This window comes from Protopterus annectens, chromosome 3.part0 (assembly GCF_019279795.1).
Source record: "Protopterus annectens isolate FY-2018-M chromosome 3.part0, PAN1.0, whole genome shotgun sequence".
In the NCBI taxonomy this organism is placed as follows: Eukaryota; Metazoa; Chordata; order Ceratodontiformes; family Protopteridae; genus Protopterus; species Protopterus annectens.
In genome coordinates, this window is record NC_056731.1 from 654,095,702 (window position 1) to 654,112,113 (window position 16,412).

General features: G+C 41.9%; 1 protein-coding gene across 3 annotated transcripts in view; it reads right to left on the minus strand.

Moving 5' to 3' along the window:
- The window catches only part of ANO10 (anoctamin 10), a 1,956,032-nt gene that overhangs the window by 744,137 nt on the left and 1,195,483 nt on the right, over nucleotides 1–16,412 (minus strand). For all 3 annotated transcript variants that reach the window (XM_044065053.1, XM_044065056.1, XM_044065055.1), the window contains exon 11: nucleotides 1,033–1,161. In XM_044065053.1, the coding sequence (XP_043920988.1) occupies nucleotides 1,033–1,161 (129 nt within the window). The remainder of the gene's footprint in view (nucleotides 1–1,032; nucleotides 1,162–16,412) is intronic.

A 16,412-nucleotide genomic window follows, 5' to 3' on the forward strand; every position in this document is an offset into this window, starting at 1 on the left:
ACTTTTTAAAATGACAATAATTAACACATTCAAAGTCTTTACATCAGTACATGGACATATTATTATAATGCAGAAAAAGCTATATATTTCCACAACTATGACACATATGGCTACCTGCATGGTTAACGGTATAAAAAACTCTCAACACTTCTAAAGATGTACAATTTAAAGTGCAAGTATCAGCGGCAATTTTTTTTACATTACGAAAGATTTCTACTGCTACTGTGCAATAACTTTATCAATAGATTTTTTGGCAACGTTAACGGAAATACAAAAATACTACCTAATTCCATAATGACTAATAGCCAGGATACAGAATAACACATGAACAGCAAGAATGTTTTTATGTACACCAACATTTAGTTTCACTTTATATCTTTCAGCAATATGTAGCTTACTCTGTTGTGAACACAAGTGCAAAGATGAAAATGTGCACATATACTGGCAAAGACGAACATTTGCATAGAAAGTGACAAATCATCCTAGACAAATCATCTTGGCGTTACTTTCTTTATCACACACTGCTCTTTTATATGCTACATTTCAATAACTGCTAACTCACTTGGCTAAGAAAGCTTGTTCCTAACAATGATTTAATACCATAAGAAGCTATGGGTGTCAAATGGAAATGCTCTAAAAAATGCCATAGGTGTGAAAGAGTTTAAGATAGTTAAGCTGTACTTCAGTAACACAGTGCTATTAACAGTTGAAAGAAAATACATTTTGCTGTGATGGAGTACAAGACTACATCTATGTATGTTATCAAAAATCTCACTGCAAGACAGCTCAAGATGACAATACAAATAACATTAGATGACCCAAAGCAATGGCTCACTAAAATACACCTTCACAGAGAACAAAAATCACAACTGACTAGATTATCTGATGTATGAAATGCTTCTACAAACCAAATAGAAAACTTTTTAACAGCATTAACAAAAAGAATGTGATCAAACACCACGTAGCTCAAAGGTATCAAAAGGAGGACTCCAACACGTATCACTTGTCTTGCATGCAGATTTCCACACTTACCTCAATTCCCACGACCCACAGAATGAGATCAGCTGAAGAGTCAGGGAATAAGGCATTGACTTGTGGGGACATTCCAATAAGGGCACAGTTTGTCACCACTGATATGACACTCATGGTTTCAAAAGCAAGCTGCAAAAAACAAAACAAAAAAAGAAATACAACATAAAATATATTATCATTTTCTCTAGTTAACAGTTTCCTTCTTTTTTTTTTTTTTTTTAATTTCTCCAAATCTTTTGGGTTCTAATACCATGACGGGAATGGATCCCATTCCTAACTCCCTTAAGGATTATCTTATGGAACCTCAGCTCCTCATTAAATAGTCACATAAACTTACCAATTTTGCAGGTTTTTGTTAGGTATGTCCCCGATAAGAACAAAATAACATCAACTATAACTACACTACCACCAAAAACATAAGCAATATAGCTAATTTCTAATATTAGTACATTTTATGGAAGACAGACAGCCCATAAAATAAGGTAGCAACACCGCCAAATGGAAAGATACTGAGAAAGTAATGTCAAAACAGTGCAGATAGACATGCGTACTGAAATTGACTGAGTAGGTGCATTTCAACATGAACTGTGTTGGGAGCAATAGAAGCCTGCATCTTCTCTCTTGTGGTATTGGTCCACTATAATTTTGAGTGAAGCACAAGACAGACACACATTCATAAAGTACTACTGTACACTTTTCAAAACAACGTGGAAAAAAATTATGTTTTTGCTGTTTTTACTCCCACTGTCAGTCATCAGACCACTTTTGGCCGATTGGTCCAGTTGTTCCCCATCACAGGTTCGACAGTCAAACAGGAAAGACTATCATTTAAATAGCCATCGGGCAGGTTTGATTTCTTTTCTATTTTAAGCACCAGGCAGGGGATGAAATTGGGCTAGCTGCAGGAGACATCCTTCACTTCAGTAAGGGGTGTTCCCTCTTAGCCTTACCCATGAAGTATTTGAAGGTGTTTTCTCTGGCCTCCACTGGAGATATCTTACCATTCAATGTGCTTCCTAGTGCAAGCACCCCTCCCCATGCCATCAGAAAGGTGAGTAGGCCACACCACTTCACTCCCCACCCCACCTGGCTCCTCCAGAGTCAGAGGCCACTAATTAAATATCAGTTGCCTGGGTCACAGTTAGGGCTCCACCTCTCTGTGTTATGAAGCTGGGTAAAACAATATGAAAAATCTCCGTAAAACAATGTGAAAACTCTACGTAAACCAATGTGAAGAACTTCTTCTTCTCACCATATTTTCCTGTATAAACCTGCACATACAGATAAGTGTTTTTCCTCTTAAGATGGCTGTATGCATCCTGTAGTCTTTGCCACCAGAACTGCCCTGGTTATTGCTCCTGATCAACACAGTAGTTATATGCACTCTAGTTTGATAATATTCGGAAATCCTGATGACTGGTCCTGTTGTTACCTACAGAATCTACTACTTATCTTCTTTACAACATAGGCATTCTGGCCTCTGTCTTTTTAACTGTAATGCTGCACATAATTCTCTTGTTTCTGCAAGGTCTTCCTTAATTACTGCCAACCACTGTTCCACCTAATTACCATACCTTTTTTTATACTGTGTTTAATGAGTTTCATACTCTAATAAATTATTTCACTAACATGCTCAGTTAGCTCAACTAAGTACGTCCTGCTGAAATTCCCAATAAGCCTTATGCCTAGTGAAAGCCTGATCCAGAGGCACTCCCTTAGCTACACTCTGTAAACCTTGTTTGTCACTTTACCAGATCTATGCAAAGTACCCTTAAGCACATTTGACAGTGGGATGAGCACAATTAATAGAATCAACTTAGCTGGTGGAAATTACAACTGGAGAACAAAAAACACGGGTCTGTTGAACTTTTACCAATAGACAACAGTTCTCACAGCCTGTATAAGTAGCCAAAAGACCCCACTCCAACACAAATAACTGTCAAAAAGTGGCATATTTCCTACCATCTCCCCAGTCTTGGCAAAGATTTGTGCATTGTTTTCCCTCATTAATTCTTTCAAGGGTCAGTGCCCCTTTCTCAACATCACAACCACAGTAGCCCCTTTAGAAGACGTCAGTACATGCTAACAGTTACGGCCGTACCATATCACCATCCTTTCCCTCAGAAAGCCAATTCCCCTGATAGCCCCTTTCAGTAGCCTCCTACCTGCCTCTTTCCACAATCCAATGACTTGCATCTTTGCAGATACTCTTCTGTTCGTAATTAGAGTCTCCTGCCTTCACCTTCTCTTCAGCCAGTGGTCAGTACCTACAACCCCATAAACCAGCCGCTGGGGCTCCAGGCCTCTCCTCATATTTAGCTATCAACCAAAGTAGCCTATGACCCTCCAAGTCAATCATTGGAGTCCACATTCTTCTATTTCCTCCTATAAATGATAAGGTCATTCTCCCCTTATTCCATGTCTCTCAGTGACCAGAGTCCCCTTCCTGTCACAGGTCATATTCCTTGCTTCCCTCTTGTCACTCAACGTTTCAGGGTCTGTCCATTTCCTTCCTTCCCATCAGCAAAAGGAATCCCGTTTCTCTCCATTTCCCTCCTGTCAGCTGTTGGAAGTTCCCACCTCCTTTTACATTTCTGTCAGCCTCTGTCACCTGTCAGCACAGTATTTCCTTGCCCATCAGTGAAAAGAATCTACAGATTCAATTTTTCTCCTGACAGAAGTCAGACTCTCTGCACGCTGTCCTTCATTACCTCCCTCCTATTAGCATTCACACTCTCTAGAAAGTACAGTTTTGTACCTACCATAAATGTAGATGTCCGAACTGGATAGCATCTGCAGTCATAACAAATGGGTTGTCCTGTCGTCAGGCAGCCCTTCGGTCGGCCGGATTCCAAAGTCTGGGTCCGGCTTCGGCTGATGTCGCACTTCACCCGACGTCATCTCTGCTGGTCTTCGGGTATAAAAGCATCAGCCGACACCATTTTCCTCAGTGTTTCTTGCCCCAGATGCCAATTGCCCTCTTGGAAAGCTAAATTTTGGGTAAATGCCAATGTTTCCAAAATAGTAGAAGGCAAACACAAAAAATAAGCATGTATGTACATATATACAAACAAATACACCATAAGAGACTCCCCCCCCAGCTAGCTATTAGGAGGGTAAATACCCTAGGAGTACCACAGAGGGGCAGGAGGGAGGGTAATCCTGACTGCAGATGCTATCCAGTTCAGACATCTACATTTATGGTAGGTACAAAACTGTACTATGTCCTTCATGGATGCATCTGCAGTCATAACAAATGGGTAGAATACCATAGCCAAACTAGGGGAGGAGGAATAAAAATTATGGTGTAGTTAGGATCCCTTGCAGTACAGCAGTGGCAAACCCTGCTCGTGATCTAGAGTATAGAGGTAGGTTATAATGCTTGGCAAATGTATGCACGGAGGTCCAAGTAGCCGCATCAATAATGTCCTTGGTTGCCACTCCTCGTAAGAAAGCTGTGGTAGTGGCTGTAGCCCTTGTAGAATGAGGTCTTATGTTCTGTGGAATTGGTTTTCCATGGTGGGAGTAACAGAATCTTATGCAATTTCCTATCCATTTGGAGATTGTTTGTTTGGAAATTGCTTTTCCTTCCCTTCCTGTTGCATAGGCTACAAAAAGCTGGTCAGTTTTTCTGTTACTTTTGGTTCTGTCCAGGTAGTAGTGTAACTGTCTATGTACATCCAAAGTATGCAGCATTCTTTCACCTCTGTTTTGTGGATTGGGAAAGAAGGTAGGTAGGTGGATTGCCTGGTTTAAAGACACTCTGGATACCACCTTAGGCATAAATGTAGGATTAGTTCTCATGGACACCCTATCTTGATGGAAGATTAGGAAGGGTTGCACTGCCATTAAGGCCTGTAGTTCCGAAACCCTCCTTGCTGAAGTAATAGCCAGTAGGAAAGCAGTTTTCCATGACAGGTGTTGTAGATCTGCTGTTGCTGCTGGTTCAAACGGAGGGAGTGTCAATTTTCTAGTACAAAGTTCAAGTCCCATGCTGGTAATGGTGGTTTCCTAGGAGGTTTTACATTCTTGATCCCTCTGAGGAACTGCCTGAGTAGAGGATGTGAAAAGACAGGAGGATCAAAGCTGTATTCTGCTGAAATAGCTGATGCATGTATCTTGATGGAGGAATAGGACAGGCCTGTATGTAGGAGCTCTGCCAAGTACTCCAGAATGTTAGCAATATCTATGTTCGACACATCTTTTCCTCTTTCAGTACTCCAAATGACGAACCTTTTCCATTTTCCTGCATAGTTCCTTCTTGTTGAAGGTCTGCGGGCTTCAATGATAATGTCTTTAACCCTTTGGGAAAAGTCTGGGTTAGTTGTTGTTATGTGATGTTCCAGGCAGTCAGTTGCAAGGTTTTTAGGTTGGGATGTATGATGTTGTAGTTGTTCTGAGTTAACATCAGAGGCATCAGGGGTATTGACCACATTTTCTCCCGAGACATGCTCCTCAGCAATGGGTACCAGTGTTGTCTTGGCCAGTTCGGAGCTATCAGAATTATCCTTGGACGTTCCTCTTTGATTTTCAGTAGTACCTTGTGCATCAAGGGAAGAGGTGGGAATGCATATGCTGTCAGGCCTTGCCAGCTGAAGGATAGAGAGTCCACCTTCCATGCAAGTGGGTGGAATGTCCTTGTGCAGAATTTTTTGAGCTGGTGATTGAGTGGGGAAGCGAATAGATCTATTTGTGGCATTCCCCATTTCTTTGTGATGGCCTTGAAGATGTCCGGGTGTAGCATCCATTCGTGAGCATCCGAGGTGGTTCTGCTTAAAATGTCTGCTAGTGTGTTCTCTTTTCCCGGTACAAATATTGCCTGTAACTGGATGTTGTAGCTGAGAGCCAGATTCCAAAGGTCCAAAGTCATTCTGCATAGGGGGTATGAATGAGTGCCTCCCTGTTTGTTGATGTACCACATGACTGTGGTGTTGTCTGTCCTTATCATCAAATGGCCTTCTTTGAGGAATGGTCTGAAGTTTTGGATTGCCAGTTTTACTGCCAGCATTTCTTTTTGGTTTATGTGCAGGTGTAGCTGGTCCTGAGTCCATAGTCCTTGTACGCATTTGTCCAGCATGTGCGCCCCCCATCCTAGGTCTGAGGCGTCCGTTGTGATGGTTTGGCTTGCTCGAAAGTTGTGGAAGGGTAAGCCTGGGTTTGACTGGCATGCTTGAGCCCACCATAGGAACTCCTGTTTTAGGCATGGGATTATTGGTATTTCTGTTTCTAAGCTGTGCCTGTGTTGAGACCATAAATTCTTTAGGTACCACTGTAACTTTCTCATATGCAGTCTGGCATGTGGGACCAAGATTATGCATGATGCCATGAAGCCCAAGGCCTGCAGAACTTTTCTTGCTGTTAGTTTGTTCTGCTTTGTTAATGCCAAGAAGTAAAGAGGGAGCTCTTTTTGTTTTTCTGCAGTTAGAAATGCCATTTGTTTTACTGTGTCCAATTCCGCGCCCAAGAAAGTTCTTGTTTGGGATGGTATCAGCCTTGACTTTTGTAAATTGACTGTATATCCCAGGGCTTGTAGCAAGTAAATGACCCTTTGTAAATCTGTTGTCAGCTTGCTTTTGTTGTCCGCTTGTAAAAGGCAGTCGTCCAGGTATGGGTAAATTTGGATTCCCTGTACTCTGCAGTGAGCGATTACTGATGCCAGGCATTTTGTGAATACTCTGGGCGCAGTAGATAAGCCAAAGGGCAATGCTGAGAATTGATAATGCTCTGATCCTGCAAGAAATCTGAGGTATGGGGACGTGCAGGTATGCCTCCTTGAGATCTAGAGTTACCAGCCAACACTCCTTGCCCAGCATGGGAAGAAGTTGCTGTAGGGTCAGCATTTTGAATTTTGGGACAATGATGTATGTGTTTAAGATGGACAGGTCGAGAATAGGTCTCCAGTTTTTCTCTTTTCTTGGCACTAGGAAGAGTCTGGAGTAGAATCCTTTGCCCTGTTCTGTTATTGGTACTCTTTCCACAGCTCTCATCTTTGATAATTCCGCTATCTGCTGCAGAGCTTCTATTTTTTTGATTTGGAGGCAGGTTTGGCATTCCTCTTTTTACTGGTAAAGTGTGGAAGTGGAACTGGTAGCCTTGGTCTATGGTTTGCAAAATCCACTTGTCTTTTGTGATATAGTGCCAATTTTTCGAGAATAAGGCTAACTTTCCGCCTAATGGTGCTGCTATTTGCTCCCTGGTAGGCGGAGTCAGAGCCAAGTCACTGTGATTGTCCTGTTGCAGTGGCAGTGGTTGTGTCTGTACCCCGGTTATTGCCTTGCCACTGTCGTCCTCTGTAGGCACCTCCTCTGGATTGATTTCTGCCCCTAGAGCGTCTATTCCTGCCCCTTTGGGATCTTGTGGAGTCAGGAAAGGACCAATTTTTGGCAGGCCAGTTCCTGCTAAACCTTGGGGGATGAACCTGTAAGAAATCTTTAACTGTTTGTACAGATTTTGCCTTTTCTTCCATTTTCTTCATTACCTGCTGGGCAGGTTCCCCAAATAAACTGGCCTTATCCATAGGAGCATCTAATAGTTTTGCTTTAACATGATCCGGTAAGACCTGTTCTTTCAACCATGCATGCCTTCTTATCACTGTGCCAGTCATGGCTGATCTAAATGAAGCCTCCAGTGCATCATAGCCACATTTTAAGGAATGGTTACTAACCTGTTGGATGTTATTCACCATTTCTAATACATATTTCTTATCTAAAGATTCATCAGAGGACAGCTTTTTAATTAACTGATCAAGCATAAACTCTTGGTATTGGATCATGTGAAACTGACAGTTTAAAGCTCTAGCTGAGAGTGTAGCAGAGGTGTAGACTTTTTCCCCCATCTCTCTAAGGACCTGGATTCCCTTTCAGAGGGAATAGGGCTTTTTGCTGTGGTCGAGGCTACTGCCTTAGGCCCCTGGGATATAGTTTCGGGGTCTGCAAGTGGGGCCTTGTATAGGTGGTGATGAGTGTCTGGCACCCTGTAAAATCTATCTGGTTTGGCAGGGGCTGGAGGTAAAGAATCAGGTGCAGTGCAGACATCATTAAATGCATCGTCCACAACAGGCAGAACAGGAGGTATAGCTAAGGGCCTGTTTTGTGGTAAGTGCAGAAAAGTCCTACGCCTTTTTCTTGAATCTGAGAAATCTTGTCCCTGCCATTGGAATTGTTCTCTCATGGCATGTAAGGTTTCCCCAAAGGAGAATTCCTCTGGTGGAGAGGCAGCTGGAATGGATTCTTCAGCATCGGAATCTTCATAATTGGAAAAAGGAGCCTCTGGCTGGTCTGTAATGTCTGAGTCATCCGCAGAATCATCAGAGGACACAGGCTCGGGGGGCTCTGCTCTAGGTCTCTTTTCTGGGGGCTGAGAGGCCCTGCCTGGGTGAGATTGGGATCCCCTAATTAAGGATATTAAATCTTCTGCCAGAGTAAGCATTTGTGAACTAGAAGTGGGCCTGTGTGAGGGGGGTTTAACAGGCACTGATTTAGCAGATTTGGCTGCTTTAGCCCTGGCAAAGGCCTTAATAGACATGGTTGCAGGAGGCCTAGCAGCACCACGTGCTGGGGTAGAGCGTACCGCGAGTGTCGGTCTTTTTCTTTGCGTTTTTTAACAATTTGGGTAGTCGGAGGATCCGACGGCATAATGTACGCAAAATCTGAGCCGAAAAACTGTTCAGCAAACTCCGACCGACGCCTAAGCGTTCGTCGGTTGAAGGAAGCACAGGCCGAACAGGCTGCTACGTCATGGTCTGGGCCTAAGCAAGGCAAACAGTAAGAGTGGAAATCTTTATGAGGTATTTGTTTCCCACAAGTTAAACAGTTATTGACTTTTTCTGACATCGGCTGAGGCAAGAAAGAGTCCCCAACGGGTACTTAGCTTTTAGAAGTCTTCGAAGTAGTATTCGGTAGTAGTAATCTCTGGATCTGACCGACCGGCACTTGCGAACAGCTTCTGCTTCGGGCGCCACGCGGCAAGAAAGACTGGGGAAAATGGCGTCGGCTGATGCTTTTATACCCGAAGATCAGCAGAGATGACGTCGGGTGAAGTGCGACATCAGCCGAAGCCGGACCCAGACTTTGGAATCTGGCCGACCGAAGGGCTGCCTGACGACAGGACAACCCATTTGTTATGACTGCAGATGCATCCATGAAGGACATTCACCTCTCCAACACCCACCTATCAGAGTTTCTTTGATCCACCTCCTCTTCCACACAGATCGGAGTCCCTTGCCTCCTTTCTATCAGTGGTCCTTGCCCACAGTATCTTATTATGCACTCTCTAAATCAGGGAAGCTAACCCTTACTCCCATCTGGTTACTAAAAAATCAGTGTCTACTATTTACCTCTTCAACCACCCTGGCAATAAATGGTGTATCCTGTCTACCAGTTACACATACTGGTAAGCAAATGGTGTTCCTCCGACCTTCTTGTCCTGTTCGCAATCAAATGGCTTCCCAATCAAGGTAACAGTGAACAGACCCTACAATTGCTGTCCAATTACCTTTCCTACATACCTTCTAGCCACTGAGTGGTCCCACTACCAGCCAGGTTAACTTCTGCACATGGAATTGACTGGGTTATACATCTCCTACATTTCTGACCCATACGTTCCAAATACTTCCTGTCCATGTACATCACTAGTGCCAAACTACATTAATAATGTTCACAAAGCTTGATGGTGCAGGAAGGGAGGATGGGAGTGACCATCCTAAGGGAGGGAGATGACAGTACAAGCTCACGTGCAAGTCTTACATACAAGTATGATCTTCATGGTGGAGACTTCTGAGACTGTATGCATGTGGCCTAGTAAGGGAGCAAGATAATCAAACTGACTTATAGCTCTTGCGAATGTGAGTAGCAGTCCAGTGCAAGAAATGCACATCACCCGCAATGTGATATAAGAACACGCACAGGGAGTTGGGGCTAAGTTAGTTTTAGGTGGTTTATGCAAATTTTTATGAATGGATATTCTCATGATTTTTTATGTATTATAGTAAGACTTTTAATTTAGTTATGTTTTCAGATTAACTTACTTTTGGTTACTGTAGGTAGTTTGAACTGGGTCTGCTTTTTGACTAGTAATGCTGTTTTCTTACTGGCTACCTGTGGTTAGTGTTTTCTTTAGCATTTTATTATTCTGTTTAACTTTTATTTTTCCTTCTAATAAGAATTAATTTATGGGGACTTAATCTAGGTGGTTAATGCTGTTTATGGGGCTTACAATTCAGAAATTCTTGCAAAAGTAGTAGAAACAAGAGTCTTCCAATTTAAATATTTCAGGTCAACAGAAGTAACTAGTTCAAAGGAAGGTAAATTTAGGATCATAGGAGGTTACTAGGCTGATGGCCCTGGAGCCTTTACAAGCCTAGCCAAGAGTTTATCCCCAAAAAAGAAACCTCAGTCAGCACCTGTTGCCCCTGTCAATGAGGGACAAAGGTGGAACACTTGGGACAGATTTGTGGTTTCCCATCCACTCATCAAGGCTGCGTTTGAAGAGGGTCAAAAAGGTACTCTGACTTGCATGGGAAGTCTATTCCAGAGATGGGACAGCCTCTGGGAGACAAACCTGTCTCTCCAGCAGATTTTGTTGCTGTCACATATTAGATTTAGGCCTATCGAGCAGGTAATGCACAAGGGGTTAGACTTACGGATATGGAGCATCTCTAGTAGGGAAGGGTCCAATATTGCCTTGTAGGCGAAACACAGATCACCGCTGAGCAATCTGTATGATACCCAGTAGAGTGCAGTAATTTGATCCTGTCCACATAGGATAGGTGTTGGAGGCCATGGATTCTCTTTGTGAGGTATTTCTGTGGCCCTTCCAGTTGGTGCAGGTGTTTGGAGAGATAAATACCAAATGGGGCGTTATACTTAATTATAGGTCTAATGAGGGAGGAGTAATGAGAGGTAATAACCTCGTTTTTTTCTGGATGCATTCCCTTTATTTATGACATGAACCAAGTAAAAGGCTTTTCTGACCACTGCCGCCACATGATGGTCGAGGGGGTAGGGGGTTGCCATTGATGTGGTAATCGGTAGGGGCTGTGTTTTTGCCAAATGGTATGGTAATACATTTTCTTGCGTTTAACTTAAGGCCATGACTTTGGCACCAGTTATTTGCAGCTGTGAGACCCTCTTGCAGCATGTTAACATTATTTGGGGAGTCAATGACAGCACCCAACTTACAGTCATCTGCTAACTTGGTCAGCCACAAGCCCTTTGTCTTTGCCTGGACCTTTAAGAAGTAGATGCCACACAGTAGGGGTCCCAGGACAGATCCCTGGGGAACACGACTAGTGACAGTTCTGCTGTCGGAGGTGGTGGCATTTATTTTGACCTTATCTGTGAGCCAGTTAGCCACCCATCTGACAAGATAGAGATTAACACCAAGTTGTGTTAGCTTTTCAATGATGCTCGAGTTGGGGATGGTGTCAAGGGCCTTGGCTAGGTCAACGTAAGCTGTATGTACTGACTTTCCCTCATCCAGGGCCTTGGTGACAGTCTCAAAGAAGTCAACTAGGTTCAATAGGCAAGATCTGCCCCTGATGAATCCGAAATGGGTGGTGGTCAAATGTGTGGAGATTGCCTATGTCCTTGTTTATGAGATCCATAACAATAGGCTCCATGATCAGACTTGTCAAGCTAATGGGGCGATAGTTTCCCAGGTCAGTAGTGGCGCCACCTTTGTGCAAGGGGATGACAATTGCAGTTCTCCACACTGCTGGAATGAAGCCTGTAATTAGGCTGTGGTTGAATAGGGTGTTCATTAGGGAAGCTAGTTGTTGCTGGAGATGGTGCAGAATACAGCCTGGAATACTATCAGGTCCCATGGAAACTGTGTTTTTTGTCTTAGATCAATAGTTAAAGGCCCTATCCATGGAGATGTGAGGTGTGGGACAAGTATCAGGGATGTCAACTGGACCTTTGGCGGTGATAAGGGGGTAAAGTTTGCACTGAACCTATCAGCTAGCAGGCTGGCTAAGTCAGCAGGATCAGTGTAAGTGGTACCATTAAGTAGTAATTCGGAATAAACTTGGGCTTTACCATGGAGGTTTCTAATGTAACTGAAAAAGAACTTCTGGTTTCCCTTTGTTTTGGAAGTTAGTTGCAACTCATAACTGGCTTTGGAAGTTTTCACTAGTGATCTAATTTGCTTGATGAGGCGAACGAGGGAGTTTTTTTCCCGATTTGGAATTTGTTCCTTTTTACCCTTGGACAACACTTTCTTCCTTTTGTTGTAAAGCCTGTTGACAGATGATGTCCAGCCAACAGGTTTGTGTTTCCTTGAATAGCAGGTTTTAGTTCTGTTGGCTGAGTCCATGCAGTTGTACAGGTGCTTGTATACTGCACTGGTGTACTGTTCAGCATAGTCGCCTATGTTGGTGAGAACCAAGTGCAGTATGTTATCTCCCCTTGTGGGGGATGAGACCAGCTGGTCTAGTGTGTAAGAACTGATGAAGTCAAGGAATCGTTGGGTAAGTGCATTAGTGCAAGAATAGTTCACCCAGTCTATGGTGGGATAGTTGAAGTCACCAAGGATCAGGGTGTTAGGTGGTATCTTGATGGGAATCAAGTAGGTCCAGGTAGGAGGAGTGGGTGCCCTGAGTCATGGAGGAGGGGTCTATAGCTGGCTATAACTTGGATGGGTGTCTTGCCAACTGTCAGTTGCACCTGAAGTAATTCCAGTGCATCATACTGGTAAACCAGTCTGGATGTGTGCCTGTCTTTAATGAAGATAGAAACTCCACCACCCTTAGTCTTTCTGACCTCATTTTGGGGTCAGAAAGTGTGGACTGAGGTATAGCCTGGTAAGGCAGAAGTGCTCTCCACAGCCCTGAAACAAGTTTCTGTGACTGCACAGACATCAGCATCTTCCAGTGTGAAGAGAGCCTCCAGTGACTGCATTTTAAAGTTAAGGCTCCTAGCATTGAGCAGCGTGACCTTCAATTTGCTTTCTGACAGATCTTTTATGCTGGAAGATTTGTCTTTGAGACATAGCCTAAAAAAGGCACAATGGGGGAGGCAACAGCCTTGGCCAAGATCCGGAACCCCAGGGGTGACAAGTTGTGGCCATCTCTGGCAAAGCGAGGCCTGTCATCCATGTCATCCCAGGCAGACAGTTACTGGTTCCCCTTAGGCTCGGCTTCTCTCTTTTAGATTCCAGTTTGGAGACTCTGAAGGTGTAGAGGGTCATACATGTCAATTTAGAAAACATTTAAATATTGTAAAAGGGTCCATAGATAAGCATGTAGGAATGGGGGAAAGACATGTTTTAAGAAAGGAGAAAAGCCAGCCTTATACTGAACAACAGTATATACTGCGATCTTCAAAAGACTGAAACACTACCTACATTATTGGACATGTTCCTACATTAGATGGAAAATGTAGCTCACTTAGAGAGTGAAAATCTTTCAGTCTCTTTCAAAATGGATAAGATCTCAACCAGATAGGGTCAGAATGGAAAGATGAAACCAGCAAGAAAAGGAGGAGAGGAGTACTGCTGTTAAGGAATCCATCCTCAGGTCCTAGTGCGTACCTTCAAGTGGTGAATCCTGGTTTTGTTTTTCAAAAATTCTCAACTAGACAACACTAATATATAAACTATGTGTTATATAACTTATATCATAGAGAAAAGTAGTTTGAAAAAAAAAATAAAAAAGAGAGAGAAACACCCAGGTACCAGGATAAAAAAGTGACCAATCCTAGTGAACACTGTGATGTCCCACCACTGGACCAGTAATCAAGGAGCCTCAATCCTCACAAGTGGCACCAGTGGGGTGGTGCATTGGGAGGATAGAAAGTACACACACAGTATTTCCAGATGCAGCTCTCTGCATCAAGTGCAATTTCCCTTAAGAGCACACAGAGACCACTGTCAGTCCGGTGCTGGTTTCTCCCTCTTCCTCCAGATCCAAAACAAGACTCCCCACTGGCACAGCTACAGAGTTGAGATCTCAGCTGATTGACCAAGCCGAGACCTCCAGCACCCTCTCTGTCCAACCAGTGCTTCATGTCCCTTCCCAAGTAGCTGACACACTCAGTCTTTGAGGTTTGATTTACAGACACACACACACACACACACCTCTGGGAAAGGCTGGCACAGGTTTAGTAGCTATGGCCCCTTTTGCCCAGACTATAAGGGAGTTTCCACTACCACCAGTAACTCCTTATCAGCTACTTTAAGGCCCTTATCAAAGGGTGTCCGATCTTAATGTGGACTATTAATACTAATACAGATGGTAGTTTGACCAAACGCAAGGCTATTAGGAATGGCATACATAGTGTCACCAAATAAATATCCAAGTACTCTCAAAACTTAAATATCTCGACACAGATCAGCCACAATGAAATGTTTAAATATATTTAATAATAAATAATAAAAGGAACAAGCAAAAAAAAAAAAGAGTGGGGAACGTCAAACATAAACTCTAGTTTATGAAAAAAGACACCAAATGGGCTCAAACTGCACCAATAAGTCCAAAACAGCCCACATGAATGTTAAAACAATAAAGCTCTGAGAGGAACCGTGAAACCAAATGTTTAATGCACAAAAACACCATAAACACTCACAAATGTACTTTTTTGTTTATCATACACTTCATCAGATGTAGGCTTGAATCAAACCTCCCCTATTTAAACAGTCTCCTTTTACAAATCTATCAATAAGAAACAGATCGATTCATTAATAAAACTTGAAGGACAGTTAAAAACATATGCACTCATTTCATACATGTCCCAAAACTGGGTATAGTATTTTCCTTTTACTAAATAAAAACACAAAAAGGACACAATACTTAAAAACAAAACATTTGTTTAAAACCCATTAAAAATCGATTAAAAAATATTACCCAACATATATATAAGTATTTAAAACATTTGATATAAACTGTATACATTTAATATTTAACAAAGGGATTTGGCTCCATCTTGTGGATTGTTTTGGAAATGCAATACACTTGAATGTCAAAGAAGGAGGAATAAAAATGTATGTAGATGGATATAAATACAATCTACAAGAACAAAAGACAATAAAAAAAAATTAAAATACTTAAATATGTTTAAAACCACAATATTTAGTGTCTCAACAGCATCTTAAATAATTATACTTATAATTTAGCTGCTCTTAGTTTCAGAAGGAAACTTGTGGATATGTGTTCATTCAATCCTGTTTTTTTTTATTAGCTTCCAGGGTGATCTGCCACCATAGCTCCTTATATTCAATAGTTTCTTCCCATAGACCAAACTGGAAATTTTTATCTACTTTCTCCAGGATGAAAAATAAATAGTGGGCATTGTCGCATAAATAAAAAATACACTAATGCCCTATACAAACATAGCCAAGAATGTGACAATGCCCACTATTTATTTTTCATCCTGGAGAAAGTTCCTGTAGATTGTATTTATATCCATCTACATACATTTTTATTCCTCCTTCTTTGTCATTTATTTAGTAAAAGGAAAATACTATACCCGGTTTTGGGACATGTATGAAATGAGTGCATATGTTTTTAACTGTCTGGTTCAAGTTTTATTAATTAATTAATTGATCTGTTTCTTATTAGATTTGTAAAGGGAGACTGTTTAAATAGGGGTGGTTTGATTCAAGCCTACATCTGATGAAGTGTATGATAAACGAAAACGTACATTTGTCAGCGTTTATGGTGTTTTTGTACATTAAACTTTTGGTTTCACGGTTCCTCTCAGAGCTTTATTGTTTTACCATTCGTGTGGGCTTTTTTGGACTTATAAACTTGAGTTTATTATAGTTGAGCGCTTTCATCAGAACAATGCCTGCCCAGCGTCATCAGAACACTTAATTTCCCTTATGCAGTGGTTTAAAAAGGAAATATTTAAAACAACATTGCAGGACAGTCTCAAATAAATAAAGAAAAACATCTGCACTAAACTTTACTATATTTTACTGTATCTAACCTAGAAACTTACTTAGAGCATGACAGATCTGGTGAATGGTTCTTATAGTTAAGTACAGAATGCTGTGTCTATCTCAGAGACTTACTAAATTAATATTTCAAATATTACTGCTGGAATAGCATGCAGAATGACATAATTTCTTGTCATCTGACTCTATGCCAGATGAAACCCCCACTGCTAGAAGCTAGCAGTATTTAGCATCTACCTGTGAAAATACACAGACCTCAGATCATTGGCAGATACTAAAAGTCATAAAACAATTACCTTCCTTCATGTTTTCAAAACTAGTAATTATTTCATCTTAGAGACAATACAGAAAACTCCCTAGTTTTAGACATTGTGTCTCCTTGCTGCACTGAAACTGAAAGAATATCATCTTTTATTGCATAGCTATAAAGTAATTTAATTTCAGCTATTTTTCTGAAGTTTTGCTGGACTGAAGTTAGCCTCCTGTGT